The sequence below is a fragment of the Schistosoma haematobium genome, chromosome 1 (genome assembly GCF_000699445.3).
Source record: "Schistosoma haematobium chromosome 1, whole genome shotgun sequence".
Taxonomy (NCBI): Eukaryota; Metazoa; Platyhelminthes; class Trematoda; order Strigeidida; family Schistosomatidae; genus Schistosoma; species Schistosoma haematobium.
The window spans coordinates 53,345,595-53,373,114 of NC_067196.1; the positions used below are offsets into that span (position 1 = coordinate 53,345,595).

At 34.0% G+C, this 27,520-nt stretch overlaps 1 protein-coding gene across 2 annotated transcripts; it reads left to right on the plus strand.

The window, feature by feature from the left end:
* On the plus strand, nucleotides 1-27,517 carry MS3_00001588 (uncharacterized protein). 2 transcript variants are annotated; one of them, XM_012942918.2, is made up of 12 exons: nucleotides 495-814; nucleotides 852-1,176; nucleotides 2,841-3,066; nucleotides 3,105-3,192; nucleotides 3,231-3,332; nucleotides 5,643-5,726; nucleotides 7,447-7,536; nucleotides 14,112-14,332; nucleotides 17,810-17,936; nucleotides 18,870-19,060; nucleotides 20,869-20,935; nucleotides 22,679-27,517. In XM_012942918.2, the coding sequence occupies exons 1-12, from the start codon at nucleotides 566-568 to the stop codon at nucleotides 22,847-22,849; spliced, it is 1,941 nt and encodes a 646-aa protein (XP_012798372.2). In that variant the 5' UTR covers nucleotides 495-565; the 3' UTR covers nucleotides 22,850-27,517. The 2 variants fall into 2 exon arrangements, with proteins under 2 accessions (XP_051074475.1, XP_012798372.2); XM_051209054.1 differs by lacking the exon at nucleotides 18,870-19,060 and having other exon boundaries at nucleotides 1-814.
* The last annotated feature ends 3 nt before the right edge of the window (nucleotides 27,518-27,520 follow it).

Here is a 27,520-nt window from a genome sequence, read left to right on the forward strand (position 1 = left end):
GGGAACTTATTCATCTTTACAGTTTGTAGGCACTGAAAGGAATCGCTTTTCTTATTAGCTAAATCTTTTGCCCTTCAGTTCTAGAAGGAATATGACAGGAATTATGTCTTAACAAACAGGATCTTTCATTTAAGAGAAAACTTGATATATTCTTAAGGACTAAGGTTAGTATCCTACAATGATCCACCAATTTATTTTTCCTCGTTTATCGTTAATATTCCTAGGTTCCTGCCTGAAGGTATTGGTGATCCACTGCTACTAGAAACGGAAGCCTGTTAAGCGAGAGCTTCTATTCAGTCCAACCATTTGAACCATTTGAACTCTAATAACTGAGTATTTGATACTTCATCAACTAAATGAGGGCATAAAACGACTAAAACGACAAGCGGTTCAAACTGTTAATATTACTTCCTAAGGTTTATAATCATATTTTAATTCATTTTGAATGTTGTAATATTGGACCTATCAAAACATATCCTGTTCTTTTCGAAATTAAACGTTGCAATTACAGGCTTCCCGCCAGTTCCGTTAAATTTCTTTCGTTTCATTAATACGTTTTCTACTGATGTCTGTACAGTCTGGCAAGTCAGCATCTGTAGACTTCTGGTGTTGGGATGAAGTAGTTCGCAAGACTAAATCTACAGTTCTTGTTCTTGAGTCTCTGAGATCAGAACAACAGCAGATATCTGCTGATTTAGATTTAATAGCAAATTCGAAAGACGCCGATCAGCACGATATTTTATATGCCAAGGAAAAAGCATCTTCTTTGGATTCAATCATTCAGAAAATTTGTAAAGGTTTGGATGATGCCAACGTGAGTTGTTCCAAGGTATATAATATTTCTGTTAAAGGTTGTAATATTATTTTGTGACTACCTTCAAAAAGTAGAAGCAGAAAAACAAAAGTTACGGTATCAGAGTCGTCGGCTTTTTCAGGAGAACTCTTGGTTGAGAGATGAACTTGCGGTTGCCCAAGAAGCACATAGGAAAAGTGAACTAAAGATAGTTCAACTTGAAGAAGAAGTAAAGCATCTTCAATTTAGCAGTGAATTGCGAAAATATGACTCTTCTGAACCTGTGGAATCCTCGGGACTAACCGATGCTGAGAAAAACAATGATAAAACTGCCCTTGATCTTGGGTTTCCTCCTGATGATAAAGAAGAAGGAGATCAATATGGTAAGATGATTTTGTGATGAATTGTGTTTACTCAATGTCATATATTTGGATATATGAAGTTGATTCTAATAGGATAACCACGTAGAAAGAAGGACGAAATTTTAAGGAATTATTTAGAATGCTGTTTTGTTATGAGTGGGGTCTTAACTGTGTATACTCCTCTACGGTGGAGAATATTTGTTGTACAGGATGAGGATTTAAAAAGACTATCAACGGTTCTCGATTAAACCATCCAACCCAGAGAACGGAGTTTTATCCAACATTGTCATGAAGTTAGATGTTGAATACACCTAGTTTAAATGAAAAACGATTGGTTTTGGACAATGTATTAAATTTTTGTGACTTAGTGTTTACGGTACACCTAATGAGTACCGAGTAACACTATAACATCGATAGCCTGCCTGGACTTTTTATCGCTTAATCTTATTGCAGTTGTGGTTTCGTCCTGACAATTTTGTGTCTAAAGTTCATAATATCATTCATGGTCAGCTTAGTGGTAAGTACCTAATCAGATTTCTAAACTGATCAACTAACAGCCACATTCTGTAGCCTCCTGTGCGAATTTTCTCAAATTTAGGGATAGAACATACTCAGCTCGAACCCGTATGTTTGAATTAGACAAGAATCGTCACTAGATGTAAACTACCTATACTATGTCATACAGTAGTCACAATTCATTGCTTAGAGGTTCTTTCACATTCAAACCGTGTAACATATACACTTATGACCTACTGTTTGCGCTTTATTCATTGGTTTTACTCTCACTGACCATGTAGTAACATAAACCATGAAGTATAATTACCGTTTGATATGCACTGGGACATAGTTAATGAAACTTCGATGGAAAGTCAAGTAGGCAATGCACTACACACTTTTCCCTCTTGTTGTCTAACCTATTGTTAACACAAGGTAATATATGGGAAACATTTTAAAATTAATGGTTGGGAAATACGTATATGAAGTTATAATATCGTACTTCAAAATTTCCAGTTTTCTGTCTAACGTGGCTGTATCATTTGGTGGCTTTAAAATGACTCGGGGTATGAGACCAATCCCTTGAGATATATGAGTGAGTTAGTGATTTCAGGAGTCTTTTACATTGTAAACTTATAACTCACCCCACTAATACATCACAGTTTTGACTCCTAGTTTTCCGGCGACAATTTAGGTAACTATATCCTCAATCCATACACAATGGTCTTAGCTCATAACCTTGGATACGAGCATGCATTTGATCAGTTGACAACTCATGTTTGTGTTATGCTTATCGAGCCCAACTTTGATAGTCCTGTAAATTGGTTTTTATATTCTGACACCAAAGTTTCATTTTATTCCAAAGCCAATGTGTAGATTAAATTCTTATATTATAGAAGTAATTGGAAATCACCTTGTTATGGACCGAGAATTATTGAGTATCTGCTGCATGACTGAAGAATTTTTTCAATCTCTTTAAAATTGCTATCATTCATAATATTCATGTTGATCGTATCTTTTGAAGTGTATAATCCCTCATGAATGATCTGATCCTTTTGCTGCATGTTTATTTAAATATAAGGTTCAGCAAATTTCTAACCCAAAACAGTGATAAAAGACGATCGTGTGTATGCTTATTGTTGCTTTATTCTCTTTCCAATAAATTATTGTCTTGTGGTTTCTTAACTTAGGAATGACACAGAGTCAAACTGTCTCCATGTCACAGGGTGTTCATAATTACGAAATACCAACGCGTTTGCGAACACTTCATAATTTGGTAATACAGTATGCTAGTGAAGGTCGTTATGAAGTAGCGGTCCCACTGTGCAAACAAGCTTTAGAGGATCTCGAAAGAAACAGTGGACGCAATCACCCTGATGTTGCGACAATGCTGAATATTTTAGCTCTTGTATATCGGTAAGTAATACTTAATTTACCACAAATTGATTGTTTAGTGATCAAGGAAAATACAGAGAAGCTGCAACATTATTGAATGATGCCCTAACGATTCGAGAAAAGACGTTGGGACCTGAACATCCTGCTGTATTTTCTCCATTTTAACCTTTATGCATATCTTTTAGGTGGCTGCGACTTTAAACAACTTGGCTGTGCTTTATGGTAAACGTGGAAAATATAAAGAGGCGGAACCATTGTGTAAAAGGGCTTTGCTAATTAGGGAGAATGTAAGTCAATTTTTCACGCTCGTTTAACTTAGTAACTTGTTTCTTCGAATTTTCGAGGATTATTTATCTACTGCAAAATTCGTTAGTATTAAAATGAGATAAATTACCATTCCACAGAATGTGTACGGATGTGTAAATTAATTGGTTTGCTAACTTCCTCTTGAATATTCAAGTTTTTATTTCATTGTTGGATCTCTAAAAGACATAACGTTATTCGTTTCTTATAAGGATATGTTAACTAATTATCTAAAAGTACTGTCCTTTGTTCATTTGTTGGTTCACTAAATAGGTTGTTGGTTTAGGGGGGTACTTTTAAACATGATACTGGTATTGTTTATATTCGCTGTACTAAGACTATTGTAGGGCAGTATTGTGTTGTTGCCCCATAGTAATAGTTAACAAATGACTTTCGTTCTCGAAACACCAAAATTCAACCTTTCAAACTGTATTTGATGAAGTTGTTGCAATGCTAAGCTTACGAAAAACTAACAAATAAATGAAAATATTACAAAGTGTTAGTGCGTGAACAGCCAATCTAAGTGGTTATGATGTATCCAACCTTAGATGAGAGAATACATTCTTATCAGTGAGATACATTTTTCATTATTATTAGTTACTATTTACTTTCTACCTTTATGTCCCGATCGTTGTTGCTACTAGTATTTGACCACAGATGCTTTAGAAATATTGCTGGCGTCTTCTGGAATCACCGGGTAAGTGATAGTGAAGTTAGACTCAGGGTATTAGGGAACGATGGTAAATCAGTTGATGAGGTTGTGAATCTTCATCGACTGAGATGGTTAGGCCACGTGTTACGTATGCATGAACACCGATTACCACGACGTACAATGCTAACTGGTGTTGGAGATGTTTGGAAGAAAGTTAGGGGTGGCCAAACCAAAACGTGGCATCAGTCCTTGAAGACACTAACTTCTAGTCTGAGCCATGTTGGTAGATGCGGACTATTTGGTTGGGGTCCGCGTGACTATCGTAACCAATGGTTGGAGACTCTAGGTGACATGGCTCAGAATCGATCACAATGGCGTAGGTGTATACTCTCTCTGTCTTCCCTTAAACTAAGAGATTAAAATCGCTTCATATCTTTCTTTCCACTAACTGATTCTTTCTTCCTGCACTATATCCTTATTGCAATCTTTCTTTTATATATCACCACCTCTGAATTAACTACTTTTATGAATCCGGTGTCCATCTTGTGTTATGGCAACTTGGACCGATGCATAAATGTGCCTGGTCCTACGTTGTAGCTGACTGACTACCTTTATGTAGACTCGTTGTACTAAGCCTATATTTTCTTGTAGTTTCAATAACTACACGAATCAGTATCATATCTTAGTTTGACCATCTCAGATCAATACGGTTGTCTATAAATCCAAACAATCCACTAAACCTTCAAACAGTCAGTCATAATCAAAGCGGACTAACAAAAACGTTGGCCAACCCAAGTTACCATGCCACATCAACAGGACTAAATGAAATTGACTGGATCAATAGCAAATGAATCGTATTGATTGCAGTAGCGCTAATAGTGAAGATGGAATGGAGAAATATGTAGTAAAAAAGTACTTGGAATCTAAATCTAGAGAAAGATAAAGAGTGAATATACCTAGAGTCTATCTACCAATACGTCTTTTTGTCAAATACATATATAGATAAATCAAGGTGACGCACTGATATTTGGGACTCAGTGTCTACTCAAGAATAACTCAAGCTAAGAACTTTCTGACGACTACAAATACACACTTCATGTTACAAACTGTATCCCAAATGTCACAAATACGGTACTACAAAATAAATAACGAATATTCAATAATTCCAGATCTATTTAACACAGTATCCGAAATGATCCAGAGATCAGAATAAGAGTTGATGGACAGCCAAAACGAACAACATAAACCGATATATCTGGCTACAAATAAAGCTCTGTACTATCAGAACATAAAAGATTGACAACCTCATCAACTGATGTTCCATATTTCTCCAGTGTCCTACTTCTAACCTTGCTAACAAGCACCAATATAGAAATAATAATTTTTCGACTGACCAGTATGAAAGGGGCAAAGAACTTTAGTGTTTAAAAAAATATTTAATATTATTTCTTTGTGGCTAAACCATCTTTGAACTCGAGTTTATCAGGAGATTCCTGAATAAAAGATCAAATAAATGTTTTACTGCCATAAGATCATATGGTCAAGAGGTGTAGGGTCCAACCCTGGTAAGCGTTTCTAGGCCTAAATTATAACAAAAAGTTTAATCAATACACCCTTAACCAATTATATTACTGCTTTTTAGGTTTTGGGGCAGGATCATCCGGATGTTGCTAAACAGTTAAATAATTTGGCTTTATTGTGTCAAAACCAAGGGAAGTATGAAGAGGTGAGCTTGATTTAAACTTTTTCTTCGCTATCTCTGCTCACGTTTAAAAACTAGACTATATCATTATTTTGTTTTTGTTGAATAAATGCATTTCGTCTCTCGTTTGTATAAATTTTAGATAGAGAGTGCTGTTTACTTCACTACTACATTCACTTATATTTCAAGTTTCCAATAAATTTTATAACACGAAAAATGTGAAAGGAATAAGCATTAGTTTTTTGTAAGATCAGGAAACCAGTGTATCTTTATTATTATGCGGACTCTGATGGTGTGGAAAGAGAGAAAAATATACATCAGTACATGTAAGTGTACAACGTCTAAGACACTATCTTCACGGTGTTACAGCCTCTTTGAATGTTGTCTTTCAAGTGTAACTTGAAGTTATTGAACACGAAGGACGGCTTTTATCCGAATAAAATTCTTAGCTACTCTCCACTGTTAGGCATAATTACTGGCATGAGGATGAAGATCAAAGTTGAGCGGAATGATGTTCTTGTTATGGAAATTTTCTCAATAAAAGTAATTAACTCTTTAACAAAGTTAATAAACTGATGTAAGTATCCTCGACACCAACTTGAATGTTTTGTACTCAAATTATGTATTTCATTTAATCGATATTCATGTCGACGCATCGTTGTTGGTGCAATATCCAATTATGGTATTAATGCATCACTACGTGTTGTGTGTCATGGGTTACAGTGAAAGTCGAAATGTCATTTACTGACTAAATGTCCATATAGTAGACTAAGGCACATTTTTTGCGATGGTTAGTAACAGCACCCCACTTCCCAAACCGAAGGAGGCGGAGTGGGGTTCGAATTCACGATCAGTGTTTATATCAGAAAATATCACAATAAACTATGTCCAACCTAGTTTTCATTGTGTATTACTCGTTCTGTTTTAAGGGCCGTGATCGGATCTTTTCATAATGGATATTGAAATTGGCAACTATTGATAATGCACTTAGAAGTAGAAAAACTCGATTTTTAAAGCTTGTAGTCTTCAATAAAGGGTCTTGTTATCAAGTTACAGAAGGCTTCATACAATAGAAGCTACAACCATTTAGTTCATTAAAGACAGTGAAGATTGTCTTCTAGTCAAACGATGTTAAATAGTTCCCCATGTTCAACTGTTCTTGAATTCAAAACATTGCATTCCCTTACTAGTTCCTTCATTTTTTTCTGAGTATAAGGTTTTGAATAGTATTAACCAGTTGTTACACGAAGTTTTCACATAAAATTTCATTGAATTGGTCTAACTTATCCTACTTTACTTAAGATATTTAAGCGTAATCCAGTTTGAAAAAAGTTCAAGGAATGCCTGGTTGAAAGTGTGTATAAGTGGCCAAGTGACTATGAGACTTGTCGTTGCGAAAATCTGAACATTTTTGTGTATTCCCTGCACATACTTTTAGTTTGGTAAAGTGAATATCGTATGCAACTGATTGTGTATACTTATTAGATAAATATTCCTATTCACTTCGGGATTTTTAACTTCAGTGTTAGTGATATTATAAAAAAGATTTGAATTGTCTCGTTGTTGATAATCTTAATTGAATTATGATCTGTCTTCGTTGATATGTGTGCATCCTATGCATATATCCTCAATATAGAAACTTTTCATCTATCAGTCTAATAACAATTGTTTACCTTTTCTTTTTCTGATTGACTAGCTGTTTTATATTGTCCCCACTCTATATTTTCGTATTTAATATTACTAGGTGGAGTTGTACTATCAACGAGCCTTGGAAATTTATATACACGATCTCGGACCAGACGATCCAAATGTAGCTAAAACTAAAAATAATTTAGTAGGTTTTCTTTTTTCCTGTAATATTTCAAATGCTTTAAATCGGTTAAAATGTTTAGTCTTATGTGTGTCAGTTTGTTGTTGTTTCACCCTTATCTAGTAATAACAATGCAAGGTGTGGCTGTTTGTGCATTCTTTTTATCTCTTATGTATTTTTATTGTTCACTTGAGAACTGTATGCCTTTTAGAAATTGAAAAAGTATATGTATATATGCATATATATCCATATATGTGCATATATACGCCAAACTGTAACCATGTAGTCTTGAAGTGAACAAAGTAAAAATTGATTTTCAGCATTATGACAATGTCTCGCATATCGATTGCCTCGATTACTGTTATTAAATTCTTAATTATAGGAAGTTACATAATTTAAGCGGGCTCATTCAATAAATAATACTTTTTCATGTTTATTGTACTTTTTCATTCAAGAAGTTACATGAAAATATTTGAAGGTATGATCGAAAAGAGAACTATAGCTACAGACGGTATTTGTTTACATAGTATATTTCTTCTGAGTATCGATTACTTTTTGTATGGTCGTTGAGTAAATGATGTTTAGTTCATGTAGAGACATGACATCGAAAATCTGCAGTACCTGAGGCAAACTGTTTATAGCACTTTACATACATGCCTAACCACCACGTCAGAGATAACATGGATAAGAGTAGAACGGGTAGGCGTCGTAGTTATCAGATAAATACATCGAGTCATTTAACCAAGTCTGACAGTTGATTTGAGTATACTTTGTTGTGACTTTCGACCGGTTAAATATCACGTGATTTATTCACCAATCAGAACACGACTTATACAATCTTAACAATGTAAAAAACCAATAACATTTTGACCGGTATGAACAGCCTAGCGTTCTTATGGGTCCTTGTTCCTGCCTAGCCCTGCCTGTTGAGACAAGAACGCTTATAACAGCTTCCATTATACGAATCATTTATTTCAGACATACTTTGTTTATATACAAGCAAACCAGACCACATCATATCTTAAATTAAAAAATAACAATTGTATAAGATCAAGACAAAAAGTGGTTGTGGTTGTGAGAGACTGGAACTAATAATTTGCGAATAACTTGAGAATAGTAAATCGCATAATAATAGTCTATGGATCAGAATAAAGCTTATAATGAGGAATATAAATACACATGATCTAGCTACTCGATATTTATGTGATAAGAATATATGTATAATATTAGTCTATTAATAGCTCGCAGAAGTTACGCATAATTTAGTCTTCGCTAGGATATAACAGTTTTGTCATCACGGTCTGTAGGACAACCGAACTCGGTAACTGGAGATTTTGGTTGATGTAACTCAAAATCATTTTTATAGTTAAAAATGGCTTCTAATCATATTCACTTTACTGTTTCTAATAGCAGTATTAAGGAAAATTATGAGTTAAAAAATATGATGTTTGGTCTTTTTTCTCTGTCATTCAATCAACAATCGAAGAGACGTGAATTATATAATTAATAAACTACCGATCAATAAAATACCATACATTGAACGTTTCAGTTTTCGTAGAATCATAATAATGTTTCACATGAATTATTCACCTAATGATATTTAAGTAAGAGTTGATGCATACCATTACTACGTGAAGATTAAAATTATTGTACATTGTTACGTTTATTACTAACTCAATTAATTAAATTCTTTTGATAAATGAACTCCTTTTACTAGAGTCCTTGATATTAGGTTTTTCAAGTGCATATTATGTGGTCGAACTCAGGATAATACGTTGACTCTTATTTTCTATCCATTTATTTAATATACTTGCCTTCCAGAGTATTTCTACTCCGACCAAAACTCAAAACAATCAGTTAATGTTATTTAACTACCGAAGAAGTGATTACTAAGTTACTTAGCGGAAGGATTATTTATTTATTTATTTAAACATATAAACATTCGTGCAAGGGGGCACCAAATATATATGCGGCACCTACTGAAAATGAGGTTGTAAAGAGATAGACAACGAAAAATCAGTATAATAAAACAGAGCAACAGTGAACAGCAATTAGCATATGAGAATCAAATAATAAAAATAATAGAAGCAATTCACTTGTGAAAAATAAAACCAGAAAGAATTCTTTCTGTTCAGGAAGTCACTTTCACTTTTATGAAGCAAGTAAAAGGAAGTTACAGCAAAATTGTCATAGCCTTCTATTCTGAGCCATGTCTGAAAACGTCTCAAACTACTGTGTGGCACCATCTCTAGGACCACAACCAGGGAGTCGTGAAGGACCTACAAAAACCAGTCCTTCACAGATTTCTCTCATACTACGACACCATGTCGTGCACTGAACATCTCTCCGCATTTGAAACTGGTCCCAGCGTCGCCAAGCAATGCACGACGTAGAATTCGCTGGGATGATATCCATAAGACATGTCTAAGCCACCGAAGTCGGTGTGTTAGGATGGTAACAGCAATTGACTAATCGTCAGTGTGCCCGAACATACGTTTCTGAACATCCGCATCACTAAAATGACGTTATCACTGGATGCCAGAAATCCTTCGGAGGCAAAGATGAGCAAACGCAGATTCGTCTAACCTCCCCAACTCGGAGGCTAGGTTTTACAAACATAGAGCAAAGCTGCTGTACATCCGACCTTTTACAGGCAGACTAACACGAGAGCGCCAGAGATGACACAGATTAGCATAAGCCACTCTGAATTTTACTATACGTGAATTAATCTGATCTCTCACGTCACCAAAAGCCCTTACGTAGCTACCCAGATACACGAAAATTATTTGTAACATTTTTAATGGATTACTATTCCCATTAACGATTTACGGAACAGAATTGACTGACCTCTTTTACTGTACGCTTTGATATATCAATAAATACGTTCTGGAAAAAATTTCAGCTAGAGCATCAATGTTCACAACAATTTGGATATCACTTAACTGGTCAGTCTCAGACAAACAGAAATACATGTCCTGGATGCTACTGACAATCATAGCTAAAAACGGTCATCGTAACATACACCACCTATACGGCTAATATCAATACCAAGGCGTTTGACATAAATATCAATTTTATACGGATAATTTCTAAAACACAAATCGAACAGAAATATTAATGTCTTCTACAAAAATCTGCTGAAAATAAGCTATTGCTTTGTGTAAGTATAAATTCAATGTATACACATATATAACGAAAGCTCTGGAGGAAAAAAAACAAGTAGTATGGTGAAAATGTGAGCATTTCTGGTGGTATATATATGCCTTAAATCTGAATGGCATGTTTGTAACATATTTAAAAACAAGAGCACCTACGACAATACCGTGCAAGTAATTATAATGGAACATTAATTTTAACTATAATATTCCAGGGAATCTGAGTACATAAGGCGTTCTATGTATTCATTTTCAGATATAATCAAACTAAGAACAATTACTTCTAATCATAGTTACGTTTCCCGGTCCAAAAATAGACAAATACATAAAACTAGACAAAAGTAATGAAATTTACTGCATCATGGAAAAGAAAGCAACAAGTCATCCACTAAGTACTAGGGTATGTGCCACACACTGATTTTGAGGACTAATGATACTATCTGGTTGCGCAAACCAAAGGCGGATCGGGATTCAAACCTAAGACTATGGCTGAAAATAGAGAGCCTTAAACATCAAGTCACAGCTTCATCATTACGCAGAGTAACATATCCTGTGGCACTGAGTTGTAACAAAATATGACATCGATAAAGGACAAACAGGCATACATAAAAGCTGACACAGGATAATATGGCAAAAGTTTATTCACTGTACATCAACAACAATGATTCGAGAATCAACACCAGGAAAACGCAGTAGTAATTTTTTATTTTTATTTATTTTAACACAGATATTGGTACGAGGAGGTACCAAATACATATGCGCCACACAAATCTCATTTGATATGTGCAACGAACTACGCAGCAGCAAAGACTCTAAGGTAAAAGATACTAAAGTAACACAACACTACAGAATACTTTTTAACTACAAAAATGATTTTGAGTTACATCAACCAAAATCTCCAGTTACCGAGTTCGGTTGTCCTACAGACCGTGATGACAAAACTGTTATATCCTAGCGAAGACTAAATTATGCGTAACTTCTGCGAGCTATTAATAGACTAATATTATACATATATTCTTATCACATAAATATCGAGTAGCTAGATCATGTGTATTTATATTCCTCATTATAAGCTTTATTCTGATCCATAGACTATTATTATGCGATTTACTATTCTCAAGTTATTCGCAAATTATTAGTTCCAGTCTCTCACAACCACAACCACTTTTTGTCTTGATCTTATACAATTGTTATTTTTTAATTTAAGATATGATGTGGTCTGGTTTGCTTGTATATAAACAAAGTATGTCTGAAATAAATGATTCGTATAATGGAAGCTGTTATAAGCGTTCTTGTCTCAACAGGCAGGGCTAGGCAGGAACAAGGACCCATAAGAACGCTAGGCTGTTCATACCGGTCAAAATGTTATTGGTTTTTTACATTGTTAAGATTGTATAAGTCGTGTTCTGATTGGTGAATAAATCACGTGATATTTAACCGGTCGAAAGTCACAACAGTAAAGAATAGAAAATATTTTGTCTAGAATTTATAATATTGGCATTTGTAACTTACATCACTTACGTATTTACTAACGCCTGTTACTCCTCGTGAAGGAGCATAGGCCGCTCACCAACATTCGCCATCCGACCCTGTCCTGGACAATCCTTCCCAGTTCATTCCAGTCGATATTCATTATTTTCATGTCTGATTCTATTTCCCGACGTAATGTGTTCTTTGGCCTTCCTCTTTTCCGCTTGCTTCAGGATTCCAAGTTAGGCCTTGCCTCGTGATGCAGTTTGATGATTTGCGTGATGTATGTCCTATCCATTTGCATCGTCTTTTCCTAATTTCCTCTTCAACTGGAATGTGGTTTGTTCTCTCCCAGAGAAGGCTGTTGCTGATGGTATCCGGCCAATAGATGTTGAGTATCTTGCGTAGATAACTATTTATAAATACTTGTACCTTTTTGATGGTGGTTGTTGTAGTTCTCCAAGTTTCAGTTCTGTACAATAGAACTGACTGTGTTGACGTTGGTATTGAAGATTGTGACTTTGATATTGGTTGGAAGTTGTTTTGAGTTGCATATGTTCTTCAATTGTAGGAATGCGGCCCTTTGCAAATGTTTCCCCATTTTCGTTTCTCTCTCCCAGTCCATGTCGTCCCATGATATCTTCATATCTGGTGTTGTCTATTCCGACTTTGGCGTTTTGATCTCCCATTAGAATGGTGAGGTCGTTTCTTGGGCGCCTCTCTATGATTGATTGCAGCCTTTCATAGAATTGATCTTTAATGTCGTCGTTGCTATCACTGGTGAGTGCATAACATTGGATAATATTCATTGTGATCCCCTCCTTCTTTGTTTTGAATGATGCTTTGATGATTGTGGATCCGTGAGATTTCCATCCTACAAGTGCACTTCGTGGTACTTTGAACAACATTAGAGCAAGTCCCTGAGTGTGTGGAGCATTTTGCTGTTGGTGACCGGAGTACAGCAGCATCTCTCCCGTATTTAGGCTTTGTTGTCCAGCTTGGTTCCAATGGGTTTCGCTGATTGCCAGTACTGCCAAGTTGTATCTCGTCATTTCCGTTGCTATTAGACTGGTCTCCGACATTGTCCGGACGTTCCGTGTAGCTATAAAAATTGTTGGTCTGGTTGTTAGAATGGTCATCGGCCTCGTGGCTTCTGAAGGAACTCGGCTTTCACTATGAGGTGTCATATTCGTTCTAAATGAAGACGTTCTAACTCCCAGGTCAGAGTTAAAATGGTTTGAATTATTTTTCCTGTTTAGCGTTTTGTTAGCGAGTTAGTTTTTACGGGATAGGATCGCTAACCACATGCCTAACCCTCCTCCTTTACCCGGGCTTGGGACCGGACGTAACTCTGGAAGAGCGACGGGCGGAGTTTGTAACTTACATTTTATATATATATATATATATATATATATATATATATATATATATATATATATATATCAATAAAATCATGAAAATCGGTCACCAGATATTAGCTTTCTTACCACACCCCGTTTAAACTAACATATTTCATTTCAGTTCATTTTGTATTTATGCCGTCTATTGTTTAGATGGTTTAAATTTCTTTTTCGGTAAGACTATAATTTATGGACGGAGCATTAAGATTTATGATAACAGATTTTTTTCATTTTGGCGCCAAACTCATTCACTTATTTGTTTAAATGGCGTTTTGGCATTTTTGCTGATGTCAGTTCGTGATGAAAAACCATAAATCTAAATCCTAACCCTTACTATCAACTGTAAATCATAATCCTTAGCATCGCTCAAAGGTCGTCCATAAATTATAGTCTCACCGTTTTTTCTAGTTGGCGTTTATTAACAAGGTTGTTTTCTATGGGGTGGGGTTGGTGACGCCATTCACAACCCTCCTTTTCCTGGGCTTAGGATCATCAGTAACCCTAGAAGAGCTACAGGTGTTGATTTGCAAATTGCTACAAATTATTTTATCTCTTACTGTCATATTTTTCACAGGCTTCAGCCTATCTTAAACAAGGCAAATATGCTGAAGCTGAAAAATTATATAAAGAGGTACTTACACGAGCTCATGAAAAAGAATTCGGAAAAATTTCTGATACAAACAAACCTATTTGGATGCTTGCAGAAGAACGTCAGTCCGGTCAGTTAACCAATGCAAATAAAGATATTAGTGAAATTGTTCAATCAATGTGGTCACGTATTTCTCGTTCAGAAAAGTAAGTAGGAAATTTTGATTGGTCTCCATTCTTGCTTACCTACTGCCTGTTATTTTTATTTCTGTCTAACTGTTCAATATCGGTTCAATTATAATCGATTATATAGTCAGATTAATTTGAACACGTTTCCCATATAACCATAGTGTCATACGGAAACACTGATGTTTTTTAAGATGACTATAATAATATGAATTGATCACTTTACTGTAATTGGAGTTCAAAATTCAGTACACATATATGTATATGTAGACAATAAGTATTTACTGATTCGCCTTATTATTAAGCTAGATTTATGATTCTTAGTTCGACACGTAACTAGTTTTCATCACGAACGGATATAGATCGTAGAATTCTCAGGTGATTCGTATGGTTGTTTGAAAAATCACTCAGAAACCAAAATTACTCTTATCCAGTCGAAATTTTTTGATGTCGACTGATTATATCCTAACCCGATTGTTCGATTGTCATATTTATTGCTTATGTTAGTATTTTCCCAGAAACCTCAGGCCACCGGCAATAATCTTATACATCTTTTTCGCGGTAATAAAACCAACCTTAGAAGTAAAGGTTTTTCATATTTCCTGCCTTTTGGTTTTTGTTCATGCTTCAAGTAAAGATTGCTATTTAAAAATCTCATAAGAACCCAGTGTTTCAAACGTCCAGAATACCAGATATGTTAATCACCATTTAGAAACAATGAACAACTGAATATAAGATTTATGTTTTAATGTTATTTAATATATTCTCGTTTTTACCGTATATTCCCTTTCTATGCTGTCCCATTCCTAACAAATCCCATTCACAGGTGAATAAAAATTTTTCTCTCTTAATGCCTAGTAATAATACTTATAGAAAATCTAAGTTTGTTTTTCGGTACTGAAAATGTTTTGTTTTTTTTGCGTTTACTCATTGAGTTTTTTCTGCAAGAATGGAAAATAAACTACTTTTTTATATATTATTTCAGAAATGATTTCTATTACAGTTTGATTTCATATTATTGCTTATTTAATGAGTACGTACAAGAATTTAATTTTAAGTAAAGGAGACGAAAGTAGGCTTAGACACCATAGTTGCTTGCGATGATTAGAAATTGTCATATCTAAGTGTGCTGATCTGAATTTTATTATGATAAACTTAAAATCTTCACTTTAGTGTCATTCTATGCTTTTTTCAGGATATCTTATTGATTTCTGTCAAATACTATCTTTACTTATATTTCTATCGTGAAATCAATATTATTATTTTCACTTGTTCTTTTTTCAAACTACTGATTTCCACTCCATACTTTACTGATGCAATATTTAACGATTCTAATCGATCTACATTTGCATCACGCATTATATTGTCCATGACCAAGTTAATAGAGAGGATATATGAGGGAGAAAATTACACCTCACCTAACTGTTCTTCTGGTTGGTATATAATAAAACTCAGTCTCTTGTGAAAAAGATTATTTTTTCTAATTAATCATAAGGTACTTATCACTTTGATTGCCTTAAGCGAACAATTAGATAAAGGTCTGGTAGTGTTATACACAGGGAACTCAACAATTACACATGAATCAATATCTTTATTATGCCCTATGATGTCGTTCAGCATCATGTTCTATATTTCAGTATTCTATGTTTTTTTTCTCTTATTGCAGTATTTGCTTCTTTGTGTCGGTTTTATTTCGTAATGATGGGGAAAAGTTTTACAATAGAGCTCTGAAACACAACTACCTATAAAGCTAGTTCTAAGCAAAAAATACAAATTGTTCGTTAGTAATTGCAAACTATATGTTTTAATTCCTACTATTTCTGTTCTAACCACACGTTGTTTTATAATTTGATCTATTTAAAGATATGAGGAAGTTTTTTCTAATGTTTACTTTTTTGATTCTTACTTTTAGCCAAACTGAGTTTTTTCTCTGTTTTTCACTAGAAAACATCTCATTCTTAAAAAATCTACATTATACAATCTTAAGGAATTAATAAATATGAACTTTCTTTCTTATATTCATCAAAATTATTAGATTAAAACGTAATAAAATTTTAGCTTGTATTCCTTTTTTGTGCTTAATTCAATTCATTTATTTATTGATGTTTACACGTACTCACATTGATAAACTTTAATAGCATCCACGTCATTTATCTTAGTAGGTTAATATTTATTTATTGACAGTAAGCTTTTGAAGTATACGTAGTCATTCACTGACTAATGTGGTAAATTATTATTAAAATAATTTAATTAATTCTTCATTTTGATTTTTTTTTCTTCATTTCTACTATTGAATTTTGGTTACTTAAAGTACAATTCACAATATTCAACATATGTATAATAATGTTATAATTTCCATTTCATATTTTTAGTTTTATTACCTAAACATTCCAGTTACTATACTTACTCCAGCTAATCGATTTTTATTCACCTTATAGGCATACAGACATAGTTTTATATTTATTTTCTATATGTTTAGTAATAGATGGTCAGAAACATTTGGTTAACCGTCACTATTTATCTAGCAATATTTTGATGACTCAACCACTTTACTTTCAGGTTTGAATCCCTCAGCTTAAGGGGCTAAATAATATCAACAACTTCCAAATAAAAAGGAATATGGATACTTAGTTTTTGAATTTTGTCCAATTTAATATTGAATCAGTTCATTGATATAATCGCTCAACAGTTCAAATTGTTATACATTTAAAATCTGTTGCTTATTTTAACAGGCAAGATAAATTATCGAAATTAATCAAAAGAAATGTGTCATAAAGCGTGAAGGAATATCTTAGCAGTCTAAAAGACTGAAGAAAATGAATTCCCTTAATAACAAACAATTTCGAACCATCTTACTCCATATTTTCAATCATTAGTGTATAAAAAGTCGAGGTTTTCGAATAATTACGTTGATCATTATTAATCTTCTTTCTTCCAATTACTCAATGTTAATTTATAACCAAAATGTCATTATGTAATTATTACGTAACGTATTCACTCGATGAGTATTATTTCATTATTGTAAATCTTATATATATATTGGTGTTGAGCCATGATGAAAAACTAATGGAAAAGAAATTTCTTCACCCGATTCGTTCCTTCTTTATTTACCAAATGTCAAAATGGAAAAAAATCATATGGCCAGCCGGTAAAGTTATATCTTCATAACTCAGATATTCAGTTAACTCTGAAGTAATATCTAGTCCGAATCTGTTCATCGAAAATTAAGTGTCTTAGACAGTCTTTTTGAATCAGATAGATAGTGTATAGGAAACCACAGTAAATTTCGTTCACTTCTGTTGATATTCACTTCCTAGTTTACCTTCTTTTTCTTAACTCCCACTGCTTAATGTCAGCCACGCTAATTTGATGTCACCACCATATATTTCAAGTTGTAACTTCAATATCTCAGTTTCCGTTTGCAGGGAAATTTTTAAATTTAATGAGTACAAATTCCTAGTTTTTTTTTAACTGAAAAACTATTTTTTCATTATACAGTCCAACTGTCGGTACAACTCTTCGAAATTTGGTTGCCCTTTATCGTAGACAAGGTAAATTCGATGCGGCTGATATAATTGATGAGTGTGCTTCATACTCTAAGACGTCATCATCTGTTTCTGAACCTGTAAGTCCTACATATCTCACCGTTATCAATTGTTATTAAATTTGCATCGACTTTATATTATTTTATCGTGTGGGTAAAGTTTTTGACATTGGTTTACTTCAGAGACTTTTTCCCTATTTTGAAAGGTTTATCAAGCGTCAAGGTTTGGCTTGATAATTTCAAATAAATTAGGTATTGAATAAATTGTGTATGGTGATAAGATTGTAATATACATTTGGAACATCCTAATAAGCAGAAAATTGAGTTTTCGACATTTTACAACATAATTAAAGTTGGTTTGTCAGAAAGTAAGTAGACGTTTCCGAATTGACACATTTAAATCGCGATTGTATTATTTTAGTCATCAAGCTTTACACTTGGAAACAAAAAGTTCTATGTTTTACTTCTTAATTTTAACAGATTTTAGTATAATTTGATTTTAATGACAAAAAAATATGCTAATATCTTTCCCTTTTAATCGCCTGTCAGTATTTATTTCCGCATTCAAAAATTAGACATAAACATATAACTAGTTGTTCCCATACACTTAGTTCTTTATAGGTTATATAACATCCATAAGGCTTCACACTTCGCGTTTGTTACCTTATTCCATTTTCATTCTCTGTACTCGTTCAGAAATTTTATTTTAACTCTGTTCTTGTACATCATTTCGTGACTATGTTTTCCAAATCTTGAATTCCTGTGATACTTGTTTGAATTTGTAACTGATTTGATGATTAAAGTACTCCACTGTTAGGTTACTGGATTCATCTTCAGCTGTCGGATGGTTTCATCAACTTTTGCACTCGAAGAGTACATAAACTTGTATTTAGCTATTAATTCGATTTTCGTTGTCTGAACATAGATCACGTAGTTCATAGGTATTTGTTTCGAGTTGGATAGATCATTTTACTTTCATATCTATGCATTTACGATTTCTCATTTTTAAATTAGGACTATGAACAGCTGGAACATAAGCCACGATTTCCAATCAATGATCAATATCCTAGGCGAGGTTATCCACGCCATCCATATCAGCGTGTTGAAGATAGATCTATGATCACTTCTTCACGTAGTCTACTTGGCCCTCCGAATGGTCACCCTATCAATAGACGATCATTTCCTCCTAGTCGTGGGTTTTTCAGGTAGCTTAGCTTTCTCTAGCGCCCCGGTCTATTCTCTAATTCATTTGCACTTAAACGTTGGCCTTTAGTAGAGCTTCTGTTTGCTGCACTGCATGATTATATGATCCATCACAATTTTAGTCTATTGATTTAGCAGTTTAACCCGAATTCGCTTCCTTAGTAATTATGATTCAACCTTTGGTGACGTTATTTAAATGAAGGTATTTATTATTCAAGCTTTTCGTTTCATATATATATATATATATATATATATATAAATTTTGTGTCAAGATGTTCTTTTTAAGAACATTGTTGGGATTTTTCCTTCTGTCTTTCTTCCCTGCTGTTCCTTTTTTATTTTTTTAAATATATTACTTAGACACCGATTTTGTTTGCCCATCCTTACTCTGTATTTGGTTTATTAAAAAAAATAAAATATGTGATCCTATTTAATGAATATAACCAATTAGTCAATGACCGGTTTTATGAATTAAATATAGACCACTTAACCAATATTTTATTGGTAATGATTGGCCAATGTAGATCAGACTCATTTTTTCTCTAAATAGCATTTAGGATTTGAAGGAATGTGAAGTGTTGGATACATTAATAAAATAATATCTTTATTTTGAATCATTTGAACCTTTCTTACAATACTCTTCTGATCCAGATGACACCATACATCAACATAAATAATGCTTAGGTATACGTAAGGTATTTTTCAATCTTTTCAGTTGCTTTAAATATATCACTATATGTATTTTCTACTTGGAATTTTACTCGTACCCTTAGTTACTTATTTTCCAGTCCCATTGTACAAATGATGCTTTTATGATACAAATATCCAAATTCATGCATCGTTTTTACTTCAGTATTCAGAGTTCATGCTATTGGGTATTTTCCAGAATGATATATCTGCAATCTTAAAAGGACTGACGCTAGACGACGTGACATCACAGTATCACATTTAAAGATGCTGTAAATCCTCCATTCAACTTGAAACCGACCTATCTTAAAACTGAGATACTTACACTAATTAATTGCTTCGTCTACTTTAATCACCATCACCGAGTCGTATATTGAAATATTTGTTATTTATTACCTACTAAACTGTCGCTGTTAGAGCACCCCCAGGGGATGCAACGAAGCTAATTAGGCAGATCCTTTTACATCCACTACTTTACTCTTGAAATTCACATATGTAAGAAAATACTGATTAATTGTGTTTTATTACAATCATAAGTTGTTCTTAACGCGTCTTTATAATTATTTTCAGTACTTAATAAGTGTGGTTCTGTACTATTAATATTATTTTTTTCTTCGAAATGTTCTATTTAGTTATCATTATGCAACAAACAGTTGATAAAACGATACTGACTATTGTAAACTTTAGAATTTCATCTATTTTTAAATATTAATTCTACAAATGAAGAAATATTGCTTATATTTAATTCATCGCCTAATGTATCGACGTAATCCTATTGTAATTTCTCGTTCTACATGAATGTAACTAGAATGTGTCACTTTTTAATTATCTAATCCCTAGATGTTAATCACTGTTACACTACTACTCCCTGTGTTACTGCTATTGCTACCATAAGTGGTTTTTGTTATATAAAATTTACGGATGAAAGTTTTTGTATATTATGCATCTGTTAACATTTAAAATGATCTGTAGCAATTATGATTAGCGATAATACTGCTTTTATGTATTTTTACCACTGTTAATTAGTAGTTTATATATATATGCTTGTTTTATTAACCTCTTCCTCTTTTAACTTCACAAATCTCTATATCACAATGTTCTGATTATACACTCATATTTACAGCATCAAAAAGGCCCAATCAATGTCAACCCTACCAGGAAGCTCTAATAATAAGATGTTTTATATGCAGGTTAGTATATTTTGAAACGGTTTATTCCATGTTTCTGTATGATTACATCAATGTTTAATTTCCTACAAGAGGATTTACTTTCCATCTAGTAAATGCACAATATAAATGTTAGGTATAGCTAGCAGAAGTTTACATCACTTACGAGCATTTTTCGAAATTATTGGTGATGTATATTCAGTAGGAAGAAGCACATTGTTGATTTTTGTACTTACAAATTGCGAGTGGACCAGTGAAATATTAAATGTCAATGATGCTATCAAAGTTTGAGATGTTATAATGGGTTTTCAGAAGATACCAGTTTAACTTAGCCGTATACGAATTATGTGGTAATTCACTCATATGAAGCATGCTTAGTTACATACACTGTTGATTTATTTAAAATCAGTATTGCTGAAACTGTGCTGATAATTATCTGCTTTTTCATTAACATAAATTTGATGTTACTTTGATGGACATAGATTTTAATCGCTGTCTAGTATTTTGGTCAATTTTAACAAACCTTTGAATATATAAGAACTTTCTTCTAAATTTGGTCGAATAGTTTCACAGTATTTGGGTGCCGAGTTAATGTGATACATTAAAGAGGAAGAATGTATTTGTGAAATCTCAGCGAAAAAATTTGAAGTGAATCCAACGTTTCGCTGAGATTCTACAAATACATTCTTCCTCTTTAAAACTTGGGATAGTTTTTGAGATACTAGTTAAAACCTGTTGGGATTGTTACATTTAGCTTAGATTAGTCAATACATTTTTCAACAGTTTCTCGTCTTCACTGATCGTCAAGTCAGATATCATCATTTTTTTCAACTTCAACGTGACGTGAAATCTCCCTTATTGTCTATAAGTACCTTTACGAATATTCTTTATTTTGTAATTAAATTACGATTTTACGACTTTGGTCGCCAATTACTCTCAATATGTACTATTTCAAAAAAACACCGGTTTTGACAGTTCCTTATTTAAATAAATAATCAGGTAATTTGAAGTTACGTACTTAATTGAACTCAGTGTGCGAGACTGTATCATTCATAAATTTATAAAACAATTTCGATATCGGTATGCCAAGTTCATTAACTGTAAACGGTAAAATACCAATAAAAATCTCAATCTGAGCATTTCGGGAAATTCTTATCACAAAAACTGACAGTTAACATTCATTGGAACAGATTTAAAAAGATTTAAAGCTTGATAGCTCTTTGCTTTTAGTCTAGCTAGAATAAAGAAGCTTCAGTAAAGATTGTTGTCTTCTAGATAATATTATACTTTAAAGCTGTGTGATTGCATCCATTGTTTATGCCAATAGGCATGAGTTTATCATTTTAAAGAGGAACACGACGCGATTTCATTGTTAAATCTCCGTGTGCAAGATAGATGTAAACCAATAATAAACTTGATCAAGTGCTTCGCCAGCGGAGCTTCAGTATATGAGGTGCTTCTCAGGGAGATTGGAGAGAATGTGCCTCTTCTCCATAACTGACTTTTGTAAGGATGCAAACCTTGCACAATATCTAATATACCCTCCATTTAACTCTTTGATTAGCTTTACATCTATAGGATTTGCCATTCAAATTAATAATTTCGAGACTTTGGAATGTGAAGTTTTATAGAGAATAATCTCTACTGGTCTGTCTTGTGAGGCGTTCTGTACCCACAAAGTCACCTATTAGAAAACAATTTGTGGTTGTTATTCACTATTTACGACCGTTTTTTTACTGTCGTCTCTTGATCTGTTTGCATTTATAGCAGGAAAGGCTTAGACAACTGCGTAGTGGTTCAACTAATCCAAAAGAAATTTATTCCCAAGATGGTCATACTAATAACAGTAATAATTATTTTCCCCTTGATGGCTATGGTACACGATCCCAATATATGTTTGACTTCAATCCATCTTTAAACAACAGTTTGAATCATTAATTCCTTCTTCTTTTGCGTTTATGGTCTATTTAAAATTATGAAATTAGCAATTACACTTGTGTTTTAAAATATCCTCTTTCGTTATTTTTTACTTGTTTGTTTATTCTCACCTCTGATCCATAGTAAAGGTTATTACTTTCTCTCTATGTTTACCTACTTATGTGTGTAAAGTGTGATTAGGTGAGTAATTGTGTTAGTAGGATTGAAATATCATTTCTTTGTTTTTATTTATATGAAAATTTATTTGTCTTTTCCATCCTGTTGCCGTTGTTTGCTGTCATCATCAATAGGATAACCGGTCGCGATTATTATACTGTGAGCTCTGAACATTAACTTATATCATTACTTAATTTTTGGCTGTGATGAATCAATTGTGCAGATCTATATGTGAACTTTGTTCAGTTTTATTCGAAAAAACGTTGCACACATGTTGTTAGAAGAAAACTGCTCATGTGTGTGTGCATTCGTGTATGTGTGTGTTACTTCACGATTTCCCTTGTTTAGTTTTATGTTGCTGAATTAAGTTCCTTTTTTAAGGAGCTGTATATCTCGAGTGTCATAATTCATTTTTCAAAGAAAAAGATGTAATGAAACACTTATTCAGCTATAATTTATAAAGAACAATATTTGTGTCTTCATTCGCTATAACTGATACATCTTTGCAAAACGGTATAAATCAATGCGTTTTCTTCTCTATAGTCCCTTATATCTTGATTATTATTTTGTTTTATCATTGTTCATTTTTGTGAATGCAATAAAAACGTGCGCCTAAATTTTTGTTCAGCTGTTTTCTCCATGTCAAATTGACCACATTCCTGTTTCTCCCTCTGTGTCAATCTCTATACATCTCTCATTCAAACCGTGTCGTTGGTGCTTATCTTTGTGCACATCTCAAACGTGAGATAAGGATATATGGATATATTTTTGTTTCGTGTTCTTTCATATTAAAATACAATTATGCATTTCTTAACATATTCATCTCTTTTTCTATACAAATGTCTTCCTTTTTAAACTACAATTAACCTGATGGGACTCTTATCCACTCCTATGTATTTTCATCGCGTATGACAAATTTCTTTCAGTGTCTAAAATTGCCTCCCTAACTAAGTTTATGCTGAAACTACTAAACACCTACGCCAAAATTAGTTGCCATAGCTTTGTTCATAAGATGGATGTTGAGTAGGGTTTTTCGATCTACAATACATTGTTAATGATTAGATACATACCTGTTAGCGTGAAATCAGTTTATGACAGGCAAGTAGAACCACATATTCAGAATTTCCTTTATTAGTGAACTGGATGTCGATGATTCTGATATTCGCTATACTAATTTTGATAAGGTAAAATAAACTTGCCCATATTCTTTCATGTATCAGAATGAAGTTCTTTAGAACATAAAGTCAACTGTAATTTCTTAACCCTTGCTATATTTACAAATTAACGAGTTACCACTAACAATGTAATTACTTAAAAGGTTTACTTGATACCGATCTCAATTAGTTGGTTTTTGTGCTCAATGATCGTTCCTATGCCAACGAGATTTTTCCAATTCATTAAGGAGAAAACCGTTTCTGTACTTGAGTAACTGAAATGTTTCATAGCTCGTATACTTTCAGAACCTTTAAAGTTGGCTTACTTCACCACCATCCGTAAGACTTTCATCTGTTCATATCGTTAAATTTGTCAAATGTTTAGTGCTACATCCGGTAATAACAACCCGAGCTTTCGAAGTCTTATCCCTAGTCTCTTACATCTGCTTTTCAAAACTGAAAGCTATTGATTCAGGTGTTCAGAAATTGAATCATATTTTATCAATCGGGATTCTAAAACATCCCATAGATATATATGTTATGTCTGAGATCAATATGTAAGCCTCGTATGTTCTTATTCATTTGACTTCACCTAACTGGTTGGGGGACCAGATCAGTTCAACCTTCAATTATCTGAAGACTCGAAAGAAATTTCCTCTAATCTCTCAGATGTTGATTAAATAGCAGGATTGATACTTCTGACCTCGGTTGTAGGAAGTCGTTGATTAAACGCAGTTCAATTAAATAGGACAGTACTTATTTACTTACGCCTGTTACTCCTCGTGAAGGAGCATAGGCCGCTCACCAGCATTCGCCATCCGACCCTGTCCTGGACAATCCTTCCCAGTTCATTCCAGTCGATATTCATTATTTTCATGTCTGATTCTATTTCCCGACGTAATGTGTTCTTAAGCCTTCCTCTTTTCCGCTTGCTTCAGGATTCCAAGTTAGGCCTTGCCTCGTGATGCAGTTTGATGATTTGCGTGATGTATGTCCTATCCATTTGCATCGTCTTTTCCTAATTTCCTCTTCAACTGGAATGTGGTTTGTTCTCTCCCAGAGAAGGCTGTTGCTGATGGTATCCGGCCAATAGATGTTGAGTATCTTGCGTAGATAACTATTTATAAATACTTGTACCTTTTTGATGGTGGTTGTTGTAGTTCTCCAAGTTTCAGTTCTGTACAATAGAACTGACTGTGTTGACGTTGGTATTGAAGATTGTGACTTTGATATTGGTTGGAAGTTGTTTTGAGTTGCATATGTTCTTCAATTGTAGGAATGCGGCCCTTTGCAAATGTTTCCCCATTTTCGTTTCTCTCTCCCAGTCCATGTCGTCCCATGATATCTTCATATCTGGTGTTGTCTATTCCGACTTTGGCGTTTTGATCTCCCATTAGAATGGTGAGGTCGTTTCTTGGGCGCCTCTCTATGATTGATTGCAGCCTTTCATAGAATTGATCTTTAATGTCGTCGTTGCTATCACTGGTGAGTGCATAACATTGGATAATATTCATTGTGATCCCCTCCTTCTTTGTTTTGAATGATGCTTTGATGATTGTGGATCCGTGAGATTTCCATCCTACAAGTGCACTTCGTGGTACTTTGAACAACATTAGAGCAAGTCCCTGAGTGTGTGGAGCATTTTGCTGTTGGTGACCGGAGTACAGCAGCATCTCTCCCGTATTTAGGCTTTGTTGTCCAGCTTGGTTCCAATGGGTTTCGCTGATTGCCAGTACTGCCAAGTTGTATCTCGTCATTTCCGTTGCTATTAGACTGGTCTCCGACATTGTCCGGACGTTCCGTGTAGCTATAAAAATTGTTGGTCTGGTTGTTAGAATGGTCATCGGCCTCGTGGCTTCTGAAGGAACTCGGCTTTCACTATGAGGTGTCATATTCGTTCTAAATGAAGACGTTCTAACTCCCAGGTCAGAGTTAAAATGGTTTGAATTATTTTTCCTGTTTAGCGTTTTGTTAGCGAGTTAGTTTTTTACGGGATAGGATCGCTAACCACATGCCTAACCCTCCTCCTTTACCCGGGCTTGGGACCGGCAGTAACTCTAGAAAATTTACAGGAGGTGTTAAATAGGACAGTAACTCTAGCTAGAAATGATATGTTTACATTTCTACTGACTGCAGATAAGATGAAAGAAAAGTGATCTGTCTTCAGTTTCCTAACCTCTCAAAAGACTAGGCTTTCAAGATAATTTCACTCGATGAACCTAACGATCAGTTAGGTAGTGTCAATCAAATCGAAAAATAATGTCTCTCCGTGGATGTAATTTTGAGTATCTACTGCTCAGGATTTGTCATTCAAGCAAGACATCAATTTTAGGCATATCGAAGATGCTGAACTGAACAGCTTAGAAGTTAACTACGTCACTGGCGAAGCGTTTCCCATTCGAAAATTCAACCTCTTGAGCATTTTCAGTGGAAGAAGTGCTTGAAATTTATTACTCTTCATTTGTAGAGTATTACTTAGGCACTGATATGAGCCAACACTTTTCGATAATTAACTAGTCCTATGCATCCACAAGCTTATTCGTGTTGGTAGACTATTCATACATGGTAGATTAGTGGCGGGACTATTAAAAAGGTGCTTTGTTTTCTCTAAACTTACATTTTTCCAACCTATTCAAATGGTGAGCCTGCAGAATTTGATCCCTTAATCTCCAAAAGTTCACTGATATCTATATTTTGTAGCTACGCGATGTAACGAAACAAACATGGACTTCCTAGTCCATCAATATTTCTTTCTCTATTGAAAGATGTAAATGTACGCTTTATTTCGACCTCACTTGGCTAGTGGAGTGACACCATAGGTCACACTCCATTTATCTAGTTATTCCTGTTGCATTTCGTAAACTTGAGTTTGTTCAAATCGCATCAAATAAAAGATCAAAAATCCCATTTTCTTTCTAAGGTTGTTTAGCTGAATGTTGTTTCAAAAACTCAGTTAATGAACTACTAATTAGTATACTTATATAATGAGCTAATCGAGGGTGATCGGTAAAATGATTGATTCAGTGAACGGTCCCAAAATGTGATGGAAGAAGTGATATAATTGTTGTCGGAGTTACATGGTCTTCTAGTATTATGCGACAAACGGATAACCATGGGTATAGTAAGAACTTCATTACTGGAATGGATTAAGTGGTTGAACTGATAATTTGTTGACAACCGCTTTTTAAATCCCAACTGGATAGATCTTGGATGGCATAACCGGCTACTAAACGAGTATATGGATATACATATATTTTGAGAATCAAAGGTATTATTTTTATATACAATATTATGGCTGTGTATCACTCATCAACTAACGTATGAATATTCAAGAATAATGTAAGTGACATAACATTCATTG

What these genes read in the sequence shown, in the direction of transcription:
- MS3_00001588 (XM_012942918.2), top strand. Translation starts at nt 566, where the DNA reads ATGTCTGTACAGTCTGGCAAGTCAGCATCTGTAGACTTCTGGTGTTGG. An exon ending in CTTTGCTAATTAGGGAGAAT is followed by an intron (nt 3,333 to 5,642) that starts GTAAGTCAATTT and finishes ACTGCTTTTTAG; the next exon opens with GTTTTGGGGCAGGATCATCC. An exon ending in CATCATCTGTTTCTGAACCT is followed by an intron (nt 17,937 to 18,869) that starts GTAAGTCCTACA and finishes TTTTTAAATTAG; the next exon opens with GACTATGAACAGCTGGAACA.